General features: G+C 31.2%; 1 protein-coding gene across 2 annotated transcripts in view; it reads right to left on the bottom strand.

Moving 5' to 3' along the window:
- Window positions 1–8,664: 8,664 nt before the first annotated feature.
- LOC111680566 (lateral signaling target protein 2 homolog) overlaps window positions 8,665–24,986 on the bottom strand; it is a 74,243-nt gene continuing 57,921 nt past the window's right edge. For both annotated transcript variants that reach the window (XM_046952995.1, XM_046952994.1), the window contains exons 2-5: window positions 18,777–19,637; window positions 15,753–15,855; window positions 14,720–14,745; window positions 8,665–13,848 (exon numbers count right to left, since the gene is read on the bottom strand). In XM_046952995.1, coding sequence (XP_046808951.1) covers window positions 13,016–13,848; window positions 14,720–14,745; window positions 15,753–15,855; window positions 18,777–19,506 — 1,692 coding nt within the window. In that variant the 5' untranslated portion in view covers window positions 19,507–19,637 and the 3' untranslated portion in view covers window positions 8,665–13,015. The remainder of the gene's footprint in view (window positions 13,849–14,719; window positions 14,746–15,752; window positions 15,856–18,776; window positions 19,638–24,986) is intronic.

Below are 24,986 nucleotides of genomic sequence, written 5' to 3'. Positions count from 1 at the left end.
TAGACTAGACTATAGACTAGACTATAGACTAGACTATAGACTAGACTATAGACTAGACTATAGACTAGACTATAGACTAGACTATAGGCTAGACTATAGACTAAACTAGACTGAAGTATTCATATAATTTCATATACTTAGAATTATAGTTTAGTTCATATTCATATGTGAAACATATGTATACTTATCGTGATCGTTAATTGATTGATTGATTCTTTTTAATCCACATAAAATGATCAAGATCTGTTCTTGTTTTAATTCATAGTTCAATAACTGGTTAAGATACTTGGTGAAAATTATATTCGAAATTTTAGTACTAATTTAAATCAGCATGCATCGATCTTGGCTGCTAGTAAATCGATCCCATATTTTAAATTGATCTCACATAAAGAATTGGAGTCTGTGTATGTAAAGTGGATTAAGGTTTCTAAGGTTGTCGACAAGTCAGTCGTTTTATAACTAAGGGAATATTGAATAATTACTAGAACCTTGTTAAGATCAATTATTAATTAACTTCCCCAACATCATCAACTGTAGCGTACCACAAAATAGACAAACACTCAAAAGAATTTGTTTATATGAACTGAAAAGTGAGACAAAAAAACTTCAAATATCAAAAAAAAGTGAAAAAATTGAGATTTCATGAAATTGATCGTGACATTATGGGGATCGTGAGGTTTTAAATTTACTAATAAAGCGGAACTAAATGAAAATGAAAATTTTTAAATAAAATGATTAAAAACCAAAGAGATCTAAAAACAGAAAACAAAAAATAATATTAAATTAGAAAAACAAACAAAAACTTAAATATTTCTAAATACCAGGAAGAAAAGCAAAAAAAACACAAAACATATATAAATGCAAAAATCCAAAAAAATGCAACATTGTCAAATTTGTGATTAAATGAGCAGGTTTCACAAAAATGTTTCTAACAAACTGTCACCTTTTTAACAAACCAATATTTTTTGCACATTTTCTTCCTAAAGATTTGTCATTTTAGTTGTTCGTTAAGGTGGCATGCCACAGAGTAGAGTTGTGCACACAGTACTTTAGAGTTTCTAGTTATATGTTTGCTGGAGGTGGTGTTGGTGGTGGCTTGGAAGTGAAGTATGCAAATTTGTCTTTTGTGCGCTAATGAAGTTATAAAACTGCACGACATTTGGTGTCTATCTTAACACTCCATCACAACATGGCCAAAGACGACAACGACAACAACGATGACTATGACGACAATATTAAGGACACGGGCATAAAACTGATAGACAGTCAAAGTAAAACAAAACAAAACACACATACATACTGACACTCTACAACATAGACCAACCTCTTTCGAAATGTAACAAACTGACAATCGAATCTTTTAATACAATAAAAGACAATACTCTAAAGTAATTTTCTGTGTTCTGTATTAAGAGTTTGATTTCTTTTTCGTTTTGTAGTTTATTTTAGCTTTTCATTTCTTTTCACTTTAACACTATTCGTTTGCTTATAATTCAACTCAGTTGTTTTCTTTTTTAAAGACAGACATACAATTCATACTAAAAATGTACAATTGTCAGTTTGAAATCCTGTATGCGCAGCTTCCTCAATTGTTTATGCCACAATTTCGATATTTTTTTTTTGTTGGCAAATGCAAGCAACCATGCAGCAATCAAAAGCCAACAAAACTTATCAGCCCCAAAATAACCGAAAAGCTACACGACTGCAAGTCCAAGCAATACCTTTCTAGATTTTTGTGTCTTGTTCCCCTGTTGTTGCACTTATGAAGGATTTGCAGCGTAACGAAACATTTTGTTGTGGATTTTCTTCATAAAGCAAAATAAAACTGGCAGATATCCATGTGTCCCATTATGTTTGCCTTTTGAGTGAGCTTATGTTAAAATTTTGGCTGTAATTGTTGGGTGGGAAAATTGATAAGTAACTGAAATTGATTAACTGACCATCGAAAAACAACATTTTAAAAAGCAGATCCTTAAAAATGAATTTTTAAACACGTTTTATGTTGTCAATATCCTGTTTGAATTTCACTGTAGAGAATTTATATTGTAAGATAATAGTGTAAAGGAAATGGGAGTGGCATGATTGGGCAATCCCTTAATTTGCCTAAAACTTCATTATGATGTTCCAAGAAAAAGGAAATTTGGAAAAATTCATTTGAAACATAATTTTTATAACATAATTTGTAATCATATATTAGCTGACGAACTTAATAGTACTTTCTACCTGTAAACATAATTCAGGTGGCGTATACTTAATAAGAAGAACACTGTTTCAAATATTTCACATACAACATGCTGAAATTATTTGATCCATTAACTGAATAATATGGATTTGCTAGTCTATAGACTAGACAATTGATACGACTACAGACTAGGCAATAGACTAGACAGCAGACTAGACTATGGGCTAGAATATAGACTAGACTATGACCTAGACTATTGATCAGACTATAGACTAGACTATAGAATAGACTATAGACTAGACTATAGACTAGACTATAGACTAGACTATAGACTAGACAATAGACTAGACTATAGACTAGACTATAGACTAGACTATAGACTAGACTATAGACTAGACTATAGACTAGACTATAGACTAGACTATAGACTAGACTATAGACTAGACTATATCAATGTGCCCGATGTAACTATTATCAATGTGCCCACTTACTTGGTTAAAGTATAGAGTGGTCGTTATTTGATTTCGATCTATTTTCTTTGTCATCGTCATCCTTATTGTCAGCATCATCATTATCATCACCCTCCTGAACAACGTCATCATCAGCAGTATTGTATGCATCTGGTGTTTCGATGTAGTAAATATGTTCTGTTGTTGTTCGGTGGATAAAGTATTTTTTGCCAATTTCGATCGTGAGTCGTGTGACATACTGGCACATGGAGTTTTATTTTTTCCTTTTGTTTTTGTACTATGAATATTTTTCTTTTTAGAGTTTTTTTAAGTATTTAAAATCATATAGAATTTAAGTCATTTCTCTTTCTCCTTAATGCTCTTTTTTAGTCTTTAAATTATGCAAAAATTTTCTTTCATTGCAGTAATATTATTTTTGTTTTTATATTTGTCAGCATTATATTTTTTGTTTATTCCTTATCGGAATTTTTAAATATTTTCCTATTAACGATTATTTTTTTTTTTGTATATTTTGAAGTTCATAGATTGTGGAGGTTTTTTTGCCAACATTTATACGGTAGAATATACTACATATTTTAATGGCATTAGTAGTTAATCGTGTCATTGCTTTTGGTCACTAATATATAGTTTTATTTAAACTATTTTGTTGGTACTTTTTTTATGATCGTGCTGTTTCATTATGATTATTTTCTGTTTTTTTCGGTTCGTTTTGGTTTAGTGGTGACCAGACAACCTATATTTCGATTTTTTTTTTTACCAATTTTTCGTTTTTTTCAAGGGGGGAATTTTCTATGGTTTTAACAAATTTATGCATAAACTTCATGTATCATAAATATTGGTAGTTAGCAACCAACACAGTGAGTGAATGAAAGAATGAATGAAAAACAACAGCAACAGCCAGCAACATCAATTTCAAACGAGCAAAAAAATTTTACAGAAGAAATAATGACAATATTTCAGTTAGTGACTTTTACTTTTGCATGGCAAATATTAAAATAGGAAACAAAAAAATATGAAGTTGAAAAATATTGATTATGTTGGGTTTTTTAGTTTTTTTTTCCTTCTCGTATCTCCTTTGTGTGGCTCTGACAACTACTATGTATATGTCCCATTTTTTCATGGTTTATTAACATGGCTTGTCATGAAATGGTTATTGATTAACTGGGTTTTAAAGTTTTTTTTTTTTTTTGAGGGGCTTTTCAATTTTGTCTTCTGTTTGAGCAAATTGAATTGAATTTTTGATATTTTTTGTCTGCTATTTAGGGAAGTAGTATCGGCTTCCAAAAAAAAAATATATATTTTGAATGGTTTAATACCCTACACTACTTTAGTGGGGAGGGTGTATTGGGTTTGTGCTGATGTTTGTAACACACATTACTATTGGTCTTATGAACACCTTAAGAATCAGAATAATTTTCTGAGCTATGTCCGTCTGTCTGTCCGTCCGTCCGTCTGTCTGTCTGTCTGTCTGTCTGTCCGTCTATCTGTCTGTCTGTCCGTCCATGTAAACTTTGTAATCAAACTACAGGTCACAATTTAAAAATAATTCAATAAAATTTGGTACATAATCTTCTATTGTCTCAGGGGTGAAGAATATAGAAAATGAAAAATATCGGTTCGTTATTTCACCATACAACTGAACCCCCCGAATAGGGCTTGTAAACCGTGTAATCAAACTACAGGTCGAAATTTTGGAGGTAATTCAATGAAATTCGGTAAATAATCATTTTATAGTACCGTAGATGAACTCTATTGAAAATGCTTAACATCGGTCTATTATTTCACCTAGCCCCTATCCAACAGAATCCGCCGAATAGGGCTTTTATGTTCATAATTATGTTTAATATACTCGTATTCCTACAAAAAGCTGCAAAACCAAGTTATAAACTAGCTTTGATGATCCTTATGAACTTTATAATTATAGGAACTCATTTGACCCCTATAAAAAGCTCCCTTCAAAATTTGACTATAATGTCCATAATTTTATTCAACAATGAATGCCTTTAGTATACCTGAGGCAAGGTACAATTCAACTTAAATGTTTTATTATGAAAACTGAATTACAATTTATTCTTGTAACAAGTGTAGGGTACTATAGGGTCGCCATAGCCCCACTAAAATTTCTAACTTCTTTCTTTTTAAAGTATTCCTGTTGGTGGTGTTTACTAAAGTTAATTAAGGTCATTTTATTTATCATTTCACATCTTATTCTTATTTATTAATACAATAAATAAACTTTGTATAACTTCTTATAATATAATCCACGGTAGTAATCAATCAATGTACAGTGGTACCAATACATATGTTTCTGTCAATTGGTTTTTAATCACTTTTTTTTTACTTACACGCAGGTGGCAATTAATGAATATGGTTCTGCAGGTCCATGTACAAGCACTTCGATCAAAAACTCAATCTTACTAACCTTTTAATAGTTTATTAAGATATTACGAAAGGGTGAATGTATTAGCTTTAAAGGGTAGGATACTCGAGGTAGTTAATCTGAGGAAGGTCAAATCATTTGACGCAACGAAAGCTGAAATAACAAGTGAGAGTGTTATAGCTTTGCCGACTTTCATATACCCACCATCAAACCGTATGCCGTAAAACGAATGCTCCCCTATAATCATCAGAGTGATATTTAGAATATGGCTTAAGTCAATTGTGGACAGAACTCTTTTGAACTTACAAAATATTAATTTTTAAAAAGCAAAATATTTTTATTCAATTTTTAAAACTTGAGCGTATGAGTAATTTTTTTGGATATGACCTTTATATGCGTCAATTATGAACCGATACAAGTCGTATTTTAATAAACAAACTCTTTTCTAAAAAAAAAACTTTTATAGGGGATAGGGTCAATAGGGTAATGAAGTATTATGATCCAATGTAAAAACTTTTTTATTTCGATTTTCATCGCTGTTCTAGTAATATTATGAATCCTTTTCATCAAATTTTCTAAAGAAGATCTTATGTATCTTATGATCTTATGTCTTATAATCTCAAAGTAATTTTGAATTACCGACACACATTCGGTAGCGAATTTCATAACCGTATTTCACAAGTCGTATTTTTAAGCCAGTTATTTTCGCTTAAGTATTTTTTTGAAGGGAACCTTATATGGAGGGTAGTGTCAATTATGGACCGATCCACATACAATTTGGTAGAGAGATTTTGGCTCTCGAGGAACTTTCTTGTGTCAAATTTTATCACTATACTCGAAATAAGCGTTAAAGTAATTATTAAAGGGGACCTTGTATGGACGATATGGTAAATTATGGATCGATCCTAACTAAATTTGGTAGAAAGATTTTGGCTCGCATAAAACTTATATGTGTCAAATTTCGTTACAATATTTATAGTTTTAAGCTAGTAATGAGCGCTACAGTCGTCTTTAGAGATGGGCTTTATATGGGGGTAGGATCATTTATGGGCCGACCGTAAACTTACGCGTATCGCATTTCCTCGCTGAACTCTTATTTTTAAGCCAGTAAAGCATATTAAAGCCATTTCCTGTAGGGGACCTCGTATCGGGTAGACTCAATGGAGGGATCACATAAAACTGGGCAAAATGATTTTGGCTCATGAGGAATTTAATTGTGTAAAATTTTATTGCTATATTTGTATTTTTTAAGCCAGTAATGTGCGTGAAGGGGAACTTGTATTGGCGGTAGGGTCAATTATGGACCGATCATCACTAAATTTGGTAGAAAGATTTTGGTTCGCATAAAACTTATGTTTGTTGAATTTCGTCACTATATTCATATTCTTAAGCCAGTAAAGTCATAGGGGTAGGGTCATTTATTTGCCGATCCTAAAAAGAATGGTAGAGAAGTTTTGGGTCGTAAGAAACTTACTTAAGAATTTCAGAATTATACTTCAATTTTTAGGCCAATAATGAGTGTTAACGCCATTTTCTGAAGGGGACCTTATATGGGAGTAGAGATACCCGAAAACGTGAGCCGAAATCGCCCTTTTTTAATACCAAACAAACAGAGAAGCAACAGAGAATATTTTTACAAAATTTCAGCTCCCTTCCTCTTTCCCTTCAGACTCTATCGTGTTTTCGACAGACAGACGGACGTACAACGACAGATAGTCTTAGAATTTAATAAGGACCCAGAATATATATACTTTTGTAGGCATATGGCCAATATTTCGATGTACTACAAACGGAATGATAAAATCAATACACCCCCATCTTATTTGATGGTGGGTATTAAAATATTGATGAGAGCATCCTAAAGTTAATACGAATAATCCCTGATGAGCGCAAGACGAGAAATCTCCTCGAAATGAGCAAGTCTAAATATGATGGTTCTTAGATCATGTGTAGAGAAGAACGAAACTCTCAGGCAGTATCTTTACGGCTGTTAGGTATTCGTCGATGTTAATCCAAGTACCTTGGAAGTGATATTTTTCCGAAAATAATATTCCTTACATTATTTCAGTAGCCACAAGGTCCTACTGTGATAAATTAAGCATGTTGTAGAGTAAACTCGTACATACTCAACAATGAAGAAAAATCGCTAATAATTTAAATTTCATACTTTTCAATGACTACTACATATGCTCTCGATTACATAGAAGTAGTCTAATAAGTTCTTACCAATAATGAGTTATATAAATACTTTCTAATTCATTAGTACTCTTGCCTGTGAAACTGTAAAAACGTTTACGATTTACAACAACAAATTTTTTTTAATTACTTGTAAGCGTATGTGATAAGTACTCGCCTCCAATGACGTTACCGTGTTAAAATAAATGCTATTGAGTAAGTAAATTTTAGCATTTTAACCCCTTGCAAGGTAATGTAAGTTTTTGCTGGGTATTTTTATTAAATTTTAATGAGAACATTTAACATTTGTGTTGAAAAAATTCACAGTTTGTTTTGTGAAAACTTCTTCACTTTACCTTATTTTCTGCATCTTTATTTTTATTAAAAACACATTTTCTTTAGATTATTTTTTATAATTTTCATTTTATTTTGTTTAAGTTTTCTTTATTTGAAATTTGATTAAATTCTATTTATCGATTTGTTTGTTTTATTTATTATTTTGCATTTCTTTTCTTTAGTTTGGAACTTTAAGAGTTTCATTTAGGTTTTGTTTATTTTAATTTAATTTTTTTACTATAAATTTATAATTTTAACAAAACTTATTACAAAAAAAAAAAGACAAAACATAAAAACTTATAATTAAAATTTCTTATTAAAAAAAACTAATTATTTATAATAATATATTGCCATAAAAAAATAAAAAAAATACTTTAAAACTATAATTATATACAGTTGTTTTAAATATTTTACAAATTATATAAAAAAATTTTAAATAAAAAATAATAAAATAAAAACACACACTGTGGACTAGTCTTTGGTTTCAAAATAAATACAAAATTATTTAAATATATTTTTATGTTAATTATATTAGTAGTTAAAGGTTTAAAAATATAAATAATAAAAACAGTTAATAATGAAAATGTTCCACCGAAAAAATGAGAGCTTAATTACTCTCTTGTTTAAAGCAAAGTTTTTGTTGTTTGTTTGTCTCTACTGAACTTTATTAGGCTTAACCAAATCAAATTGTTTACATGGAACATTTTTGTTTATTTCTGCTTGTTTTTCATTATTTCTTTTCACTGTTTTTTTAATAAAATTATTTTTTTTTTAATTTATTTAAATTTAATAGTATCTGTTATGTTTTATATTGTTTTTTTTATTTAAGTACTTATTTTTTTTTTTTATTTTAAGCTTTAATTAAGAAAATTTTATTAAGAAACTTGAACATTTTTGTTTTTTTGTTTTTTTATTTAAAATATTTTGTATTTCTATTATTATTATTTTTTTAATTTTAAAGGAATGTTTAAGTTGCAAAAAAATTGTTTTTTTTGTTTTAAATAGGACGTTAGTATTTGTATGAAATTATTTTGTAATATTTGTTTAAAAGAAATAAATTAGCTATTTACATAGAATATAATTTAAATATCTTGATATGTTTTATTATATTTATAATTTTTTATTAAAATTTAATTTAGTTTTTTTTTTTATAAATAATTTGGAATGTTTTTCTTTTATTCTGTGTTTAGGTGTGAATTTGTTGTTTTTTTATTAAGTTTTTCTTTTTGTATTAAATTCTTTTTGATGACCTTAACAACCTTTTAGATTTCTTGAGTTTTTTATTATTTATTTATTTTTTAATTTATTTTAAGGGTATAAAATAAATAAATTTTTACGAAATAATGAAAATTTCTACAATGCTGTTAAAAAAATGTAATAAAGGACAAGACGTGACATGATTTTTGTTTTTTTTTTTTTGTTCTTGCCCTTTTCTTAGCAAATAATTCTCTAGACATTTTATTTTACGTTTCACCTTTTTCATTTCGTTTTTCTTTGTGGGGGATAGGAAAGATTTTCTCCAGTGCTGTCTGTTTTACTAAACAAAAATTTAGACAATGTCAATTAAACTTTTTTACACCACTTTTTTTTGGAGTATTGCAGAAATAAAAGACGCAAAAAATTCGTTTGTTTTCAAATTTGTTATGAAGATTAGATTTTTTTTAAAGAGGAGGCATCTTTAAGGATTTCAAAGAAATAATTTAAAGGTGATTTTCAGTAATATAATGTCATAAAAAGACGTGCAAATAAATGTCTCGGAAAGGTGAGTTTTCCTAATCGGTTGACTACCTTTAATTGGCAACTTGAACAAAATCCTGATACAATTTCTGCGTAAATTTAGAAAATGTTTCAAAGGCAAAAGTATATGGAGAATTTTCGACTACTAATAGGTCTGTTCTTGTTCGCGAATAAGATCTTTAATTGTAGAGCAACACATTCCACTGTGATCATGCTTCATGAGAATCAATAAAGTTTTAAACCTAACTGTCACTTATACTGGACTGTTCGAGGTTAAGTAGCGCCATTGTCACAAAGCCAAAAAGATATAAAGAGTTTTCGACAACCTAATGGATTTGTTCTTAAAGAGAAACTTATGCCTACATCCTCCTTTCAAACTAACTACTGTCACTGACAAGGACTCTACGAGGTCGAGTAGCGTCAAGTAAAAGTGATATTTTTAATTTTTGATCTGATCATATATGTTTTGCCAAGGTACTGGTTAAAGAACGCACAACAGGCCCAATGGAGACCCAGGTGTATTTCTTCGGATTTGATACATTCTCCTTTCAAACTTACTACGGTCACTGACAAGGTCGAGTAGTGTCAAGTAAAAGTGTTATTTTTAATTTTCGGTCTGATATACATATTGAACGTGGTGTAATTTTGAAGATCAAATGAATCACTTGATAAATGTGTTGCCAAGGTATTGGTTAAAGAATGTAGAACAGGACCGATAGAGGCCCAAGTGTATTTCTTCGGAATTGAAACGTCTTGTAAGGAAGACTATTGTCACTAATAAGGACTCTACGAGGTCTTGTAACGCCAATAAAAGAGTTTTTTTTAATTTTCCGTAGGCGGTGTATTTGTGTTAAATACTGCGAATGTTTTACCATGGTACTGGTATCCACAACAGATCCAAAAGAGGCCCAGGTGTATTTCTTCGTATTTGATACATCTACCGATCAAGCTAACTACTGTCACTAATAAGGAATTTATGAGGATGAGCAACGCCAAGTTAAAGAGTTATTAATAATTTCCGCTCGAATATACATATAGTATACGGTGTAATTTTGAAGATTAGATGAATCACTTGATAAATGTGTTGAATACTGCGATGGTTTTGTTATCATATTCAAACGTAATGGAAAGTAATTTTCCCCAAAACGGTGTCTAAATAAAGAACTTGTCACAGAGAGGAAAAAACAGTTATATTTGTAATGTATTATCCGTTACACTGTCTAACTGCTCAAAAATGGGTGTGTTCTTAAGAACTGACTAATGCTGCGAGTAAGTATCTGGAATAAGATCACATTCTTCTGTAGTATCGATAAAACAATGAAGCAATAAAATGTGATACCTTATTGTCACTGACATGGACAGAATGGCATGGTCAGGTGAGCAGGTGATAAATGAGTTGAATTCTGTGAATGTTTTGGGCATGATTTTTCAAGAGTTTCTGATTTCTCGATCTTTTAACTTCTTAAGATTTACACCACCCATAAATAAAAAGGAAGCTGAATGATCGTGTTAAAACTCAGCGTTTAGCCTTAGCGGGCATTGGAATCTTCTATAATGGAAGTTGCTTTTTATTTGATTATATTATGTTATTTGATCTTCTTTAAAGCGAGTCATTCATATTGTTGCAAAAGTTCTAATAACTAGGTCTAGAATTGAATAAATAGTTCGATGTAAACCGATAAAAGTATTAACCGACACATAATCAAAAAATAACATGGGCCTTAGAATTTCTTCATCTATATAGGAATAATCTATACTAACACAATGTTCACTCACCCATCAGTCATAGTTCCAAGAGAACAAATGTATATATAAAAGCTTACAAAACTTTATCCACATATGCAGGACTATACAAAAGGCAAATTTTCGTTAGCAGTCAAATATCTTGTTGTTATCTTGATTTCAAAGGTCTCATGTAAACGTTAAGGAATACAATATGTTAGCCACTATAACTTAATAGTTTTTCGCATGGAGAACTTGGAAAAGAGAAGAAACTGTACAGTGATCATGAGAACTATACCGACCTAAAATAATTCGCTTGTATTATGAAGACTCTAAAAGACCGGTTTATACAGGTTATAGAAACTATAATTAACTGGATGCATACAGACTTCGATTAAGATTTGTTTAAAAATTATGATTCATATATCGAAATCCGATATCTAGCTAAAAAACTTAATTGACTATTTGACTGCCTTTCTCTTGCCTGGTCCAATTCGGTAGAAAACCTCTGAAGAAGTTACTGATCTGTAAGTCTCTTTATTTGGAACGTCATAGTCTACACTTATGGTTCAAAATACAATACATTTTTGGAACGATTCAATTCTCATACTGAATGTGGTTTTAACGAGTTCAGCATTTGCGCCACATTGGCCAAATTCTCTCTCTATTAGAGAACTTTATGTCATCAAAAGAAATCGAACTAATTTTTCATACAGTTTATAGAAACTATCATTAAATGGATATATATCCGATATTTATATCAGAAGCTTGACTCTTTGACTGAATTTCTCTTGTCTGGTCAAATTTGATAGAAAATCTTATAAAAAAAGTGATTGATCTGTAAGTCTCTTTATTCGGGATGTCAAAGTCTACACTTATGGTTCAAAATCTAAAACTTTTTGGAACGAATCAATTCTGAATACTGAAACTAGTTTTGACGAGTTCTACATCTGGCTCACGTTGTCGAATTTCTCTTTTTTTGAGAGAAATTTATATCATCCAAAGAGTTCGAGCTAATTTTTCAACAACTAAGACGTAAAATTTAAGTTCTTTTAAAGTGCAATTTCAGCATACTAAGAAGTGACAACCGAATTGTATGTTTCATTCATTAGATCCTTCTCACACAATTCAATAACTTAAACGACGCTTGACAACCTTGAACTCTTGATCTCTCTCTCGTGGATCACCTAAACTAAAAATCTTAGATTTAGATAATTAAAATTCATTTAATAATAATGATCGGTTTGGAAACTCCACAATTTAAATCCAAATTCCTAAAAAGGTTCAAGTCTATCTAAATAATTTGTTAAAAAAGGAAAAGATTGAGATATAATGTAACATGATTTTGCATAATAACATATGGACTTTGAGAAGACCTCTTTTATACTTAAGTAATATTTTTATTAGTTATTTACCTGTGTTTAAAGTAGTCAATCGATTTGCATAACTGCTTATCTCCAAGTGTAAAAAAGTTTTTAAACATTTACATTTTTTTTAGATAAATACATACTAAGCCTACTCAATACTCTGCAGCACCTGATGTTCTAAAATATTTGTTGTTTAGTACAAATAACCAAAACTAAATTTTTAGCATATTTAAAACTTTTTCTACTTGTTTTTCGTTTTTTCATGTTTTTTTTTTCTATTTTCTAATTGTATTATTAAGGTAAATGGCCTTTTAGTTTTTGTACGAATATATGTAAGTATGTAGTTGTATGTAGTTTTTCACTGCCAAATCCAGTCATTATTTAGACTTTTAAAATTTTTGGCTCGTGTCCATTCAAATTCACTTGTTTGGGCTAAAACATCATCAGCAACGTCGTCCATAGTTTCAGTAACAATAAAGCTACTACCATCGCCACTAATACTGCGACCAAGACCAACACCACAACCAGCACCACTACGACCAATATAATGCTGTTCACATTGTGGTGTTTGTAGTCTTAGCTGTTGTTGTTGTCTATGCTGGTGTTTTTGTTGTCATGTAGCTGCATCAGTTGCAGCCTCTACCACTCAGCTGGTCACGATTGATGTCGCAGTAGGCCAGTGGAACATATTGTCATGTAAATCTGATGATGACTGTTCTAACTCTAGATCTTGTTCGTGCTGCTGCTGGTGATGCAGATGCGGATTTTGTTGTTGCTGTAGATGATGATTATGTTGTTGTTTGTTGTTTTGTTTGTTGTGTTGCATGTGGACATGTTGTGGTTGATTGCTTGACTTTTGTAAATGTATTTGTTCTGGTATTTGCATTTGCAAAGGCTGAGTTGACAATGAGGGCATTGAATTTGTTGACGATGAAGACATAGACGCACTATGTTGATGCTGTGGTCCATGCTGTAACATTCCACCAACTACTGATGCTCCTGGATGCTGTTGTGTATGATGATGATGATGGTGAAGACTATTATTGTGTTGCTGCTGATGATGATGATGATTATGCGGATGATTAAAATGAGATGATGGTTGTAGTTGCTGTTGTGGTTGCAGCTGCAATTGTAACTCTTGAGGTTGATGATATTCATGTTCATGTTCAAATTGTTGCAAATACTGTTGCTGATGTTGCTGGTTGCCTAGAACATGTTGAACTGGCAGGGTATGCGAATGCTGTTGTATTTGCTGTGGATGATAATATGGCAGTTGTGTTGTAGTCGTAGATGGAGCTGTGGGAGCCACAGTCATGGCTGTTGTCATTGCTGTCATAGATGATGAGGCTGACAATGAATTGGGCTGTTGCAGGCCCCTTATGCTATCTGCTGGGTGGGCCGTGTATATATTACTTCTTCTCAAATGATTATTGTTGCCATTCGGACGTTTATTGCGTGACCACCATTGCACATGCGTGTCTGAACGAAAACGAGAGAAGAACAAAGTAAAAAGTTTAAGCACCAAATTTTATTATGATTTTTTTTTTTTAATTTTTGTTTTGTTAAGTTTTTGGTTTTTTTGGTATGAGTATATGTGGAAATAGAGGGGAAATTTTGGTTTAATTTTGATTTTAAGAAGAACCCATGCCATTGCCAGAAGCAGCCACCACCACAACAGCCGTTATTGATTCCTGCATGGTTGGCTCTTCATAAACATAATGCTCCGGCATTAGACTTTCATCATCGTCTACATCTTCGTCATCCTCATCATCGTCGTCTTCGTTTTCTTCTTCGCTACGTTCATCGGGTCTAGGTGGCAATGGCCGTTTAAGCATAGAATTTTCTCTTTCAATATTTAATGATTTCAATTCATTGTGAGATTTTGTTTGATATAGAGTCGTTAGACTGGTTTGTGTCGTACAATTACTGCTATTATCGTTCGAGGATGATGAAGAGCTTACGGTGCGCGGATGATGATGCAAATGATGATCCAATTGTTGCTGCGGGCGTTGATGTTGTTGCTGATGCTGTATATGATGCATCATTCCTAAGGGTCGTTTGTGACTGTGATGATGTTGTTGTTGTTGCTGCTGTAGCTGGTGGTGGTGACTGTTCAACGGTAATTGCTTAAAATTTTGGGTTGCCTCTGCTGGTTGCAAAAGATATTGATGTGATGCATTTGCAATTGTTGGAGGAGGATAGAATAGATTATGATGTTGATTTATGTTTTCATGATCAAGATGATTATGATGATGATTGAGATGTTGTTGCTGTTGTTGCAAGTGATTATGATGCTGATCGATAGAAGGAAGCGGTAGTTGCTGTTTGGGAGAATGATGTTGACACTTACCACTACGTTGATGTGATGTCTTTTTTCTGTAGATTGATGAAGGGAGAGGAGAGAAGAAAAAATTGTTGTTAAAAATGTTGCCGAAAATGTGGTTGTTCTTAAACTATAGACAGTTTTATATGTAGTCTTAACTGAGTATAAAAAAACTATAATCTTAACTTTATGCTAGAGTAAATCATACCTAGTGTGGACTGTAGTATAAATTGCTTGCCTGATATTTTGTCTCAATGATATTCTGACTGACTATGTAATCAGTCTAAACTAAAATTTTAACTATAGTCTAAGCTGCAGGGAGGGTATTAGTTCCTTCTGTAGTTTAAACTATTTTATGAAATATTATCTGAACTCGAGTATATATATTGGTCTATATTTTGGACAATTGTCTGAACTAAAATCTGGATTAAATGTCTGCTCCTAGTGAACAATAGTATATATTAGTATCTCAGTCATTACTAAAGTTTATAGTATAGTCTGAACTATAGTTTGGACTATACTCTGAAATATGGTCTGGGCTGTTATCTGAAGTATAATCTGACCTAGAGTCCGAACAATAGTATGGACTGTAGTCTAAACCAAAGTCCCGACTATAAAGTGTAAACTATAGTATGTGTTATAGACTATACTATATATTGACTTTAGTCGAGTGTAAAGTCTGAAATATAGTCTGGGCTATTGTCTGTACTATAGTCTGGACTTCAGTTTGAACTACAAACAGAACTTTAGGCTGAGCTATAGTCTGTATTACGGTCTGAACTATAATCTGGCCTATAGTTTTATATATCGCCTAGACTATAGATTGACTTAAGTCTGATATATAATGTGAAGTATAGTCTAGACTATAGTCTGAATTTATCTATATAAAAGAGTCTAAACAAAAGTTTGTTTCAAAGTCTAAACTGCAGTTTAAACTAGAATATATAGTGAATTGAAGTATGGACCATAGGTAATACCATAGTCAGGTCTAAAATCTCGACTTTGTTCTTAAAGTTTAATTAGAATGTACTAGAAGTGTCTTAGACACTAAAACACTTACCTTCTGCATTTGACTACTGCTATCATTATAATAGCTCCAAGAATTGCTGATAATATCGAAACTATAGTCAGTGTTAAGGGCCAGCCCAATTCGGAAGCTTTTTCTGAAATTATAAAAAATATAAAAATTGTGTTAAAAGGGAATAAAATAATGATTAAAAATATAAAATTTAACGTTTAAACAGCTAAGCTTATCATACAGTTGCAGAAAGAAATCTACGCTTTTCCAGAAATTTCGAATAACATCCACGATACAAAAACTGTGTAGAACTATGAAGCGTAAAGCTTTTTTAATAGTATTGTTTGAATGTTTGTTAAAAGCTTTTTAGGAATTATTATAAAATTTGGATAAGCTTACTGTTTGACTTCCCTAGAAGCCCTTAAAGAAGCTAACTAGTAGTATTTTTTTAGTATTTTTGTCGAGTTGATTTTATTTTCTCCTAGTTTAAATTTATATTTTACTTTATTTAATTTTATATATTTAAAGTTTATTTTTAAATTTCCAACAGAATTTAATAATTTTTTTCTCTCACAATTTTCAATGTCATTTAAGTTTGACAAACTTTTTTTTTTGGCTTAACTTATAAACAAATTGAATTGCATTTTATTTCGAGAAAAAAAAACTTATAGAAAATTGTTTTCTCGTTTTTTCTATATATATGTTTAACTGAGTGAATTTAAATTTCATTTAAATACTTTTTCAACATTGTGTGCAAGTTTGAATACTAAAATTTTGTATACGAAAAAAGAGGAGCATATAGAAAATATGCATTTCCCCAAAAAAAGAGGAAAAAAGAACATAAATGTTCAGCTTAAAATTTGTTTCATAAAAATTTTTAAAACTTATATACATATATACACATTTCCTCTAGCAGACGTAATCTTAAATAGATGAGCAATCAGTTAGAAAGTTAAACGAATAAGTAGAGATGGTCAAGTGAAGCTGGGTTTGCGAGGGTCTGGAGAATACATATAAAATCTCTAGTAATTAGGGAGTTTTTATTATATTAATTAAAAGCTTGATTTTAAACTAATATGAATGTATAGTCGGGCATAGCCGACCATATGAATTTTGACTTTAAAATCATTTCATGAAGTTGTGTTCGTATGAAGCCAAATCATTACAAAAATCGGTAGTCATTTAAAGTTCTAAAAAGTAAGTTTAGAAATTTTTGTTGACATAATAGAACGTTTAACGTAATTATGAGCCCAATAGTCCATTTCGGGGAGTACGGTCGTAAGGCGGCTAGGCGATATAATGGACCGATTTCAACCATTTTCAATAGTGTTTGTCCTTGGGTCAAAAGAAGATTATGTGAAAAATTTCATCAATCTTGAAAATTGCAACCTGTAGCGTACACACAAGCTTTACATGGACAGACAGACAGATAACAGACAGACAAACAGAAAGACAGACAGACAGACAGACAGACAGACAGACAGACAAACAGCAGACAGATATACATACAGACAGACGAACGGACTTAAATCTTCTCGTAAAGTGATTCTTGGCCCATTGCTATACTTTAAGGTGGGTGTAGATTGACATAATAGAACGTTTAACGTAATTTTGAGCGCAATAGTCCTTTTCGGGGAGTACGCTTGTATGGAGGCTAGGGGATATAAGGAACCGATTTCAATCATTTTCAATAGTGTTTGGCCTTGGGTCAAAGGAAGATTATGTGCAATATTTCATCAATCTTGAAAATTGCAACCTGTAGCGTACACACAAGCTTTACTTGGACAGACAGATAGACAGACAGACAGACAGACAGACAGACAACAGACAGACAGACATACAGATGGACGGACTAAATGGTACCCTTAAAGTGATTCTGCTATACTTTAAGGTGGGTGTTGCATTTTTTTGAGTGTTGCAATTAGCACAAACCCCAAAAACCGTCCCTACATAGCGGTGTAGGGTGTCAAAAGCCCAGCGCAGAACGGTTATGACTTGCAGTTAAGCTACAGTTTATTTTTCAATATAAGCTGTAATTGTCGCTTTCTACATTACTTAGAAGTAGTTGAGTAATAACTTGTAGTAACGTTTTTGGTCATGACATTTTGTTTTTGCATAAAAGATGTAGTTGAAGTATCCTCGTCGGCTGTTTTATCTCCTTATTAAGAGGTGATCATGGTTAATACTTACTTAACTCCCTACTTATAAGCGAGAGTGGAAGTACTTGCAAACTATGTCATCAATGTGTTAGAATAATTTTTATTCCCTTAACTGGGGAAAAGGAGACACAAAAACAACTTTCACTAGAACTTTTTCTATTACAAGCTTTTGCTGGGCAGTAAATAAGAAAATCTACAGTGATTTTAATGAACTAGTCCCTTAACTGGGGAAAAGCAGACACAACAACAACTTTTTATTTAACAATAAAAATTGTGAACTCATAACTATGAAGTTTTCTTATATTAAGTTTGAATTTAAATTAAATTTAAATTTATAGAGATCAACCAAATTGTCACTTTGTTCCACAAGTATGACTTATAATTCAAAAACCACTCACGTGCCCACCTCTTGGTATAAAAATGCATTTTTTTTCCTGTTATGCCATCTATCACACTCCCTTAGCAACTCATCTACAATACTATTTGATTTTATTGGCAAATAAATTTAATTTTACGTTTGAAACTTGTCGTTTTTAAACATTTTGTGCAACTTTTTTCCACTTGTTCTTGTTTTTTTTTTTCTCTGTTGCATGCCATACAAACGTAACAAACTTATAGAAAAATTCCAACATATAACTTTTTAAAAACATTTTATTGTATGAGTGCCAGTAAAGTCCCTGTATTCATACAAAATTCAAGTAGTCATTCTACATTGCCATCCATTCATTCATTCACTCAGTCATTGCCTCACAAAAAAAGGACAAAAAATATATCGAAAAAATATAAAATAAATGTGGAAGCAGTAAAAAACAACAACAGAAGAACATAGTACTACTAACAACATACAAGTCAAAGAATCATATGCCATCAACAATAGTGATTACTTTTTAGTTCATTCTTTACTTACCCATTGTGCCTTCAAATATAAATGTACTTTTTGTTGGCATTGCCCAGGAGCACAAATCACATGTTGTCAAACCATCACTCAATACTGGTTCATCAACGAAAAAGGGTGGCCGTGGTGGTGGCGGTACAAAACGTCCATTCCATAGACCATTTTCACTGGCATCGAATGCCAATGGTGAACCAAACAAATCGTTGTCATTGTCATCGAAAATATCAAATGATAGATCCCGAAAATTATTGCTAAACTCTTCAGCCGAACTGGCAACTAAACTTTCAACAACTGGCGGACTATAGGAGGGATAAAATGTTGTTGACGATAATGGCAATGATGATGACGCTGATGCTGCTGCTATTGTTGACGATGAAGAGGTAGATGAAAATTTTGTGTCATCTGCAGACGTTGTGTCGTCATCACTAGAGGATAAGGATGTTGATGATAAAGGCAGGAAATTCGAAACTACCACGGATGCAACATGGGATATAGAGGTTAAACCAGTTGAGCTATTGATTTCACTTGTATCGTCTGCTGTTGATGGCGATATTGAGAAGGTTGTTATTGCTGCTGCTGCTGAGGAGGAGGAGGAGAGTGGTGTTTGTAGCCTTTCCTCTAAGGAGGGCAACAGTATGGTGTTATTGTAACGATATGTTGTTGACAATGAGGCAAGAGCGGCTGCTGCCGTTGATGATGTTGCTGATGGTAATGCATCAATTGCTTTAAATGTTGAGGGCATTTTTGTGTATTTTGTTCGTTTCGTTGCTACTGCTCCTTTGTCTAGTTCCTTCCGTTTGGTTTCTTTTTTTATTTTTTTTATCAAGTTTCGTCTATGGCCAAAAGGATTATGGCATTGAAGTGGTGTTGTAACTAAAATAAAAGAGACAAATAACAAAGTTTTTTGGTTAAAGGGTTGTTAACTGGATTTTTGTTTGTAGTAAAATTGAAAAATTGAATTTTATTAAATTTTAAGTGAATTCAAGTAGATTTTTATTTTATGACTAAATGTGGTTGTAAATCTAAAAGTGAATAAATCAGTTTTATTAAATAGTTCACGAGTCTTAGGCATATTTGAAAAGCGTGAATAAATTTGAATTTAAATTTTCTTAAATCACATTTTTTTTAATTATTTCATTCTCCCTTGATTGTTTCGAAATTCTATACACATTAACGATCGTTAGCATTAATTTCTCCAAAAAAAAAAAACAAGATCACTTTTGGTTTCTGCACATAATAACGATCTTGACAATTGCTTTTCCGAGGTGTCGAACTTGTATTTCCGAAATTATTTATAGCGTGATCACTGAAATGTAGAAGATCATTAAAACATGAACTTAAACGATATCAGATGGCGTAAAGTTGTCCTCGAAGCAATAGAATATAAGATAATAGTTCCCTTTTTTAATTCATAATCGTAACGTTATGTCCATATTTCTACACTTAAGATCAACGATCTTCTCTCTCTCTTGTCTGTGCCATACATGCCTCGCCTTTAATAGTCTCACAAAGATTATTCACAATTGTCTTGGCTGAATGATATTTGACTTGATCTTACTATTTAAGGAATTTTTATGCTGAAATGTGTACTGGAACGATATTGCAAACGATCGATTATTTGCTGGTCCTTATGAAACGTTCATTTTATTACAAAATTCTCTGATACATAATCTGAAACTTAGTGAAAGATCTTTGACAAATAGATCTTTTAAAGATCGCGATCACTGTTATTTGATGGTCCCTCTGAAACGTTCATTTGTTTGGAAAATTCTCTGCTACATAATCTTAAAAAGAGAAAGATCTTGGTTAAATAGATCTTTCAAAGATCGCGATCACTGTTTTATAACTAAAGATTTTGGCTTTTCATTAATGATTCAAATTATGGAAAGTTTACTGAAAATATACCTAATATGATCGTTTAATTGATGGTCTGTTATCCGTTCATCTTCATTTTTTAAAATCGCGATCGCTGTTAGTATTATAACTTACAACTTCAGCTTTTCAATAATGTGAATTTGTAGTGAAAATATACTGCAAACGTTCGATTACTTAATGATCTGTTATTCGTTCATTTTCATAATTTAGGAGAAACTTCTGCGATATATGTTTGCTCTTAATAAAAGCCACTACAAGAAGTCAGAGATCGTAACTCTCTTTTCCCTTTTTGGTTTACTTTAGCCATAGCTTCCTTCAGAAATTGTCTTGAGTATTTGTTTATATCTTTCGAATGCTATTTGTCTAGACGATCTTATCAAATTTCTACTTCTTTTAAATGTTTCCGACAATATTTTTCTTAAGAGTCTAAAAAATGTCTATTGGTGGTCAAGATAACTATAAAATCTATAACAAGTTGGATGAGTAGATGACGCAACAGAGATCATAGTAAAATGATCTATACCGCGTTGTATGTCATTTCGTTTGTTCGGCAAAGCTTTACAAATGAAACTTATAATAATTTTCATAATGATCGTGATAATTTCTGAAGATTTTATGTGAAGAGTCAAATTGTAACCTAGACACTTTGTAGAATATGCTGGACATTGCTTGTTTATAAATTTCAGCTCCTACTCTAACCTATATTAGGACTTAAAGAAAATTTGAGCAAATTGAAAACAGAAGGAACAACGAGGGGCCTTAAATGACTAGTTGTTATCTTTCCCTTATGAATAAATAACAAAAATGTTAGTCGCCCTGTTTGAGTTATCGATAGGCCCGCATAACATTATTTACCTCACAAATCACTTTATTTTACATAAAATATTTCGCTTTTATCTCTACATGAACCAATAAACATTTATTAATTAAGCTTTAAACTTTCCTTTCAACATATTTGTAACATTCATATTAATTTATTATTAGATACCATCATCTACATAAACATATTTTTTTAACATATTTATATTGTCACATAATCCCCTTTTTACGAAAATCTATTGTTTGTAATTAAAGCTTAATCCCCCATAGAATTGTCACAATTACGTTAAGACTGTTAGTTTATGGTTAAATTATCACTAATACATTGACACGCAAGTTGGCCACGATAAAAAGGTTCGCTTTTTTTTTCTTACTCGTGTTTTCCACCTTCCTAGTTTAATAGTAGACCCTTTGAATTCATTGGCATCATCATCATCAAGTATAACTATGGACTATTATTGGCCTTATGTTTAAATAGGTGTTGTTGTTCTGTTGCTGTTTTTGTTTTATTGTTATAGGCTTTTTTGTGGCAAAAGGCGAAGTGTTGTTGTAACAAACTCAATTTGCCAAATGACAACCGACAACCGACCTACCAGCCAACGAAACACCATCTCAATTCTAAAAACCTAACTGTGAAGCCTACAAATGAATATAAAACGACCGCGTGAATATAAAATACCTTCCTTATGGCCTTTAGAGAGTTTTATATACATACATATAGTTGTTATAGTATTTATACACAAATACTAGTTTCAGTTTGCCCACAAAACTTTACTATATAACGTTTTACAATCGCACTCACGTACGTTCAACTCTTCTTTTGGCAGATGTTTAAAGGAAATAATCTTTACTGCTTGTTAAATGCTTGTTAAAATCACCAATTTATGTAAGGTTCGAAGGACCTTTTTTTGGTTCCTCCGGAAGTTTCTATGAAACGTTCTTTTGATTTGTATGATGCAGATTAAAGTTGTGTATGTTTATTCGAAGAATTCTTTACTTCTTGGTATGTGTATGAAAAGACCCACAAATTTGTTTGTGGTTCGAAGGACCATTTTTAAGATGAACCTTAAATTTGTAAAAGATTTCATATAACAGACCAATAGTTTTAAAGTAATTTCAGATTATGTTCGTAAATAATTGATCAAATTTCTAAAAACCTAGAATTCACTCCTTTAATCCTCATCTGTCTAAAATTTGTAAGTGTATGTTTCTTTGCAGTATTGTCTGTCTGGTATGCTGGTATATTTGCAAGCCTGTGGCAATTTTTATTTTTATATGTTTTGTTTTCCTTCTCTATGACCACATAAAGACCACACACACGCACAGGTGCCGCTGCCACAACCACCGCCAAATGCCACCATTCGCTCGCTCTCTCATTCTGTTGGTCAGTAGATTTGCAAAATTTTATTTGCTAACATCTAGCTGTACACAAGAGTCCATGTATCCCTATACTATAGGGCCTATAGTATAGTTAACTACACTTAGGTGTCTCCAAGTAATGTAGACAGGGACGTCTTAGATATTCAAAGAGAAGAAAGTTGAAAACTTAATCTTTTTAATTTGATTTTTTATAGAAAGAGACTGAAGGAAAAGCTTTTTTATGTATTTTTTAAGAAATAGCTCTGTTCAATGAAAACTTTTTTTTAATAAAAAAAGCTTTTTTACATAAAATAATTTTATTAAAGAAAAGTTTCTCACAAAGAGAGAGAAAGAAAGTAAAAGCTTTTTCTATAAAAACATATGGGAAAAGCTTTTTTTATAAATAAAAGATTTATAAAAGTTTTTTTTAATAAAAAATGTTTTCCATTCTCTTTTTTTTCAGAAAAAAATCTTTTTTAGTAAAAAAGCTTAAAAAAACTTTTTTAGAAAAGCTTTTTTGTACAAAAAGTTTTTTATGCAAAAAGCTTTTTTTTACAAAAAGTTTTCTATGCAAAAAGTGCATATTATATGCAAAAAGTTTTTGTACATAATATTTTTTAAAACAAAAAGCTTTTTATACGAAAAGTTATTTTTTTAAATTTAATATAAAAAGCTTATTTATACTAAAAGCTTTTTATTTGAAAACATAAAGTTTTTTTCATCTTTTTTAGAAAAAATCTTTTTTCAAAGAAGCTTAGGAAATACTTTTTTAAAAAAGCTTAAATATGCAAAAGAGCTTTTTAGTACAAAAAGCCTTTTGGTACAAAAAGTTTTTTATGCAAAAAGCCTTTGGGTACAAAAAGTTTTTATAAGAAATATATTTTTTTAACAAGAAGCTTTTTATACAAAAAGCTTGTGATACAAAAAGCCTATTTATACTTATAGTTTTTTTTATACAAAAACCTTTTTTATTGAAAATAATTTATTGATAAAGCTTTATATAGACAACTGTCCTATGGAAAAAAGCTTTTTTATAGAAAATTGCTTTAGAAAAAAGTTTTAATAAAAAAGTTTTTTCACTAAATCATCTCCATCATCAACTGTAGTACTATTAAAGTCTTAATTTTATAACCAGATCATTACTTCTGTACCATTACCCTGAACTGCAGGGTAGCCTCAGCATGATTTTTTTTTTTTTTGTATGAGTTTTAGTCTTCTTACCATTTTATTTACTTAGGCCGGCTTTAATGTCGCGTGTGGTTGCTTTATGGTCAGTAATTTTTAAGACCATAAATATCAAATGCCTATAAAGATCAAATTTATTTCGCGTTTTCTTTTGTTCCTTAACTACACTTTAGATCCTGACATTTTGCGTTAATATCCTGTTCAATGACAAAGATATAGAAAATATCTGGGCATGAAAAGAAAACAAAAGCAATAATTTTCACAGTTTAACAAAAAAAATCTTACATATTATTAAAGATGTTAACAAAATCATTAATATTCCTATACAATCCTTGTATAATGAAGAGCTTATGAACTACACCTTAAACTAAGTGATTCTGATAGGTTAGTTGATAGCTTACTAAACTGTCAGTCTTGAAGTAGTGGGTTCGATTTCGACCAGAAACGTCTAAAATTTTGAATTCGTTTCAGCTATAGTCATTTTTATCATATTACCACCACACCCCCACCCTCTCATGCGCTTTTCATTGCTCATTTCGTTGCAATTTTCAGCTTATTTTGCAATTTTTCCACCTCAAAAATATTAAATGTTTAAAATTATGATTAATGCTAGTTTTAACCACCGGCTGTATGAAATATACTCCGTATAAAAATACACAACAAAAACTAAACCAACTACCACATTTTGTTGTCAATATGTATTTAATATCGGTTTGTGTTGTGTATTTAGTTAATAATTTGTGCACGTTTTAAACATTAGTTTAACCACAAAAAGTTTAGCAAATGTTAAAAATTTCCCTAATGCATAAAAATGTTTGCTAAAATTATGACAAGCGTTTGTACAAAAAAGGGGTGACCAGAGCAATTTGTGAGTCCGTTAGTCTGCCCTGAACGATTCAACGATTAACTTTGACATCCCGTCCTATTTCGGTTCAATCATAGCTAAAAACAAAATCATCTTAGGAATTCTCAAAGATCGGTTTA

This window comes from Lucilia cuprina, chromosome 5 (assembly GCF_022045245.1).
Source record: "Lucilia cuprina isolate Lc7/37 chromosome 5, ASM2204524v1, whole genome shotgun sequence".
Taxonomy (NCBI): Eukaryota; Metazoa; Arthropoda; class Insecta; order Diptera; family Calliphoridae; genus Lucilia; species Lucilia cuprina.
Note: the sequence above shows the minus strand (reverse complement) of the source record. Positions and strands in the feature narration are given on the sequence as shown.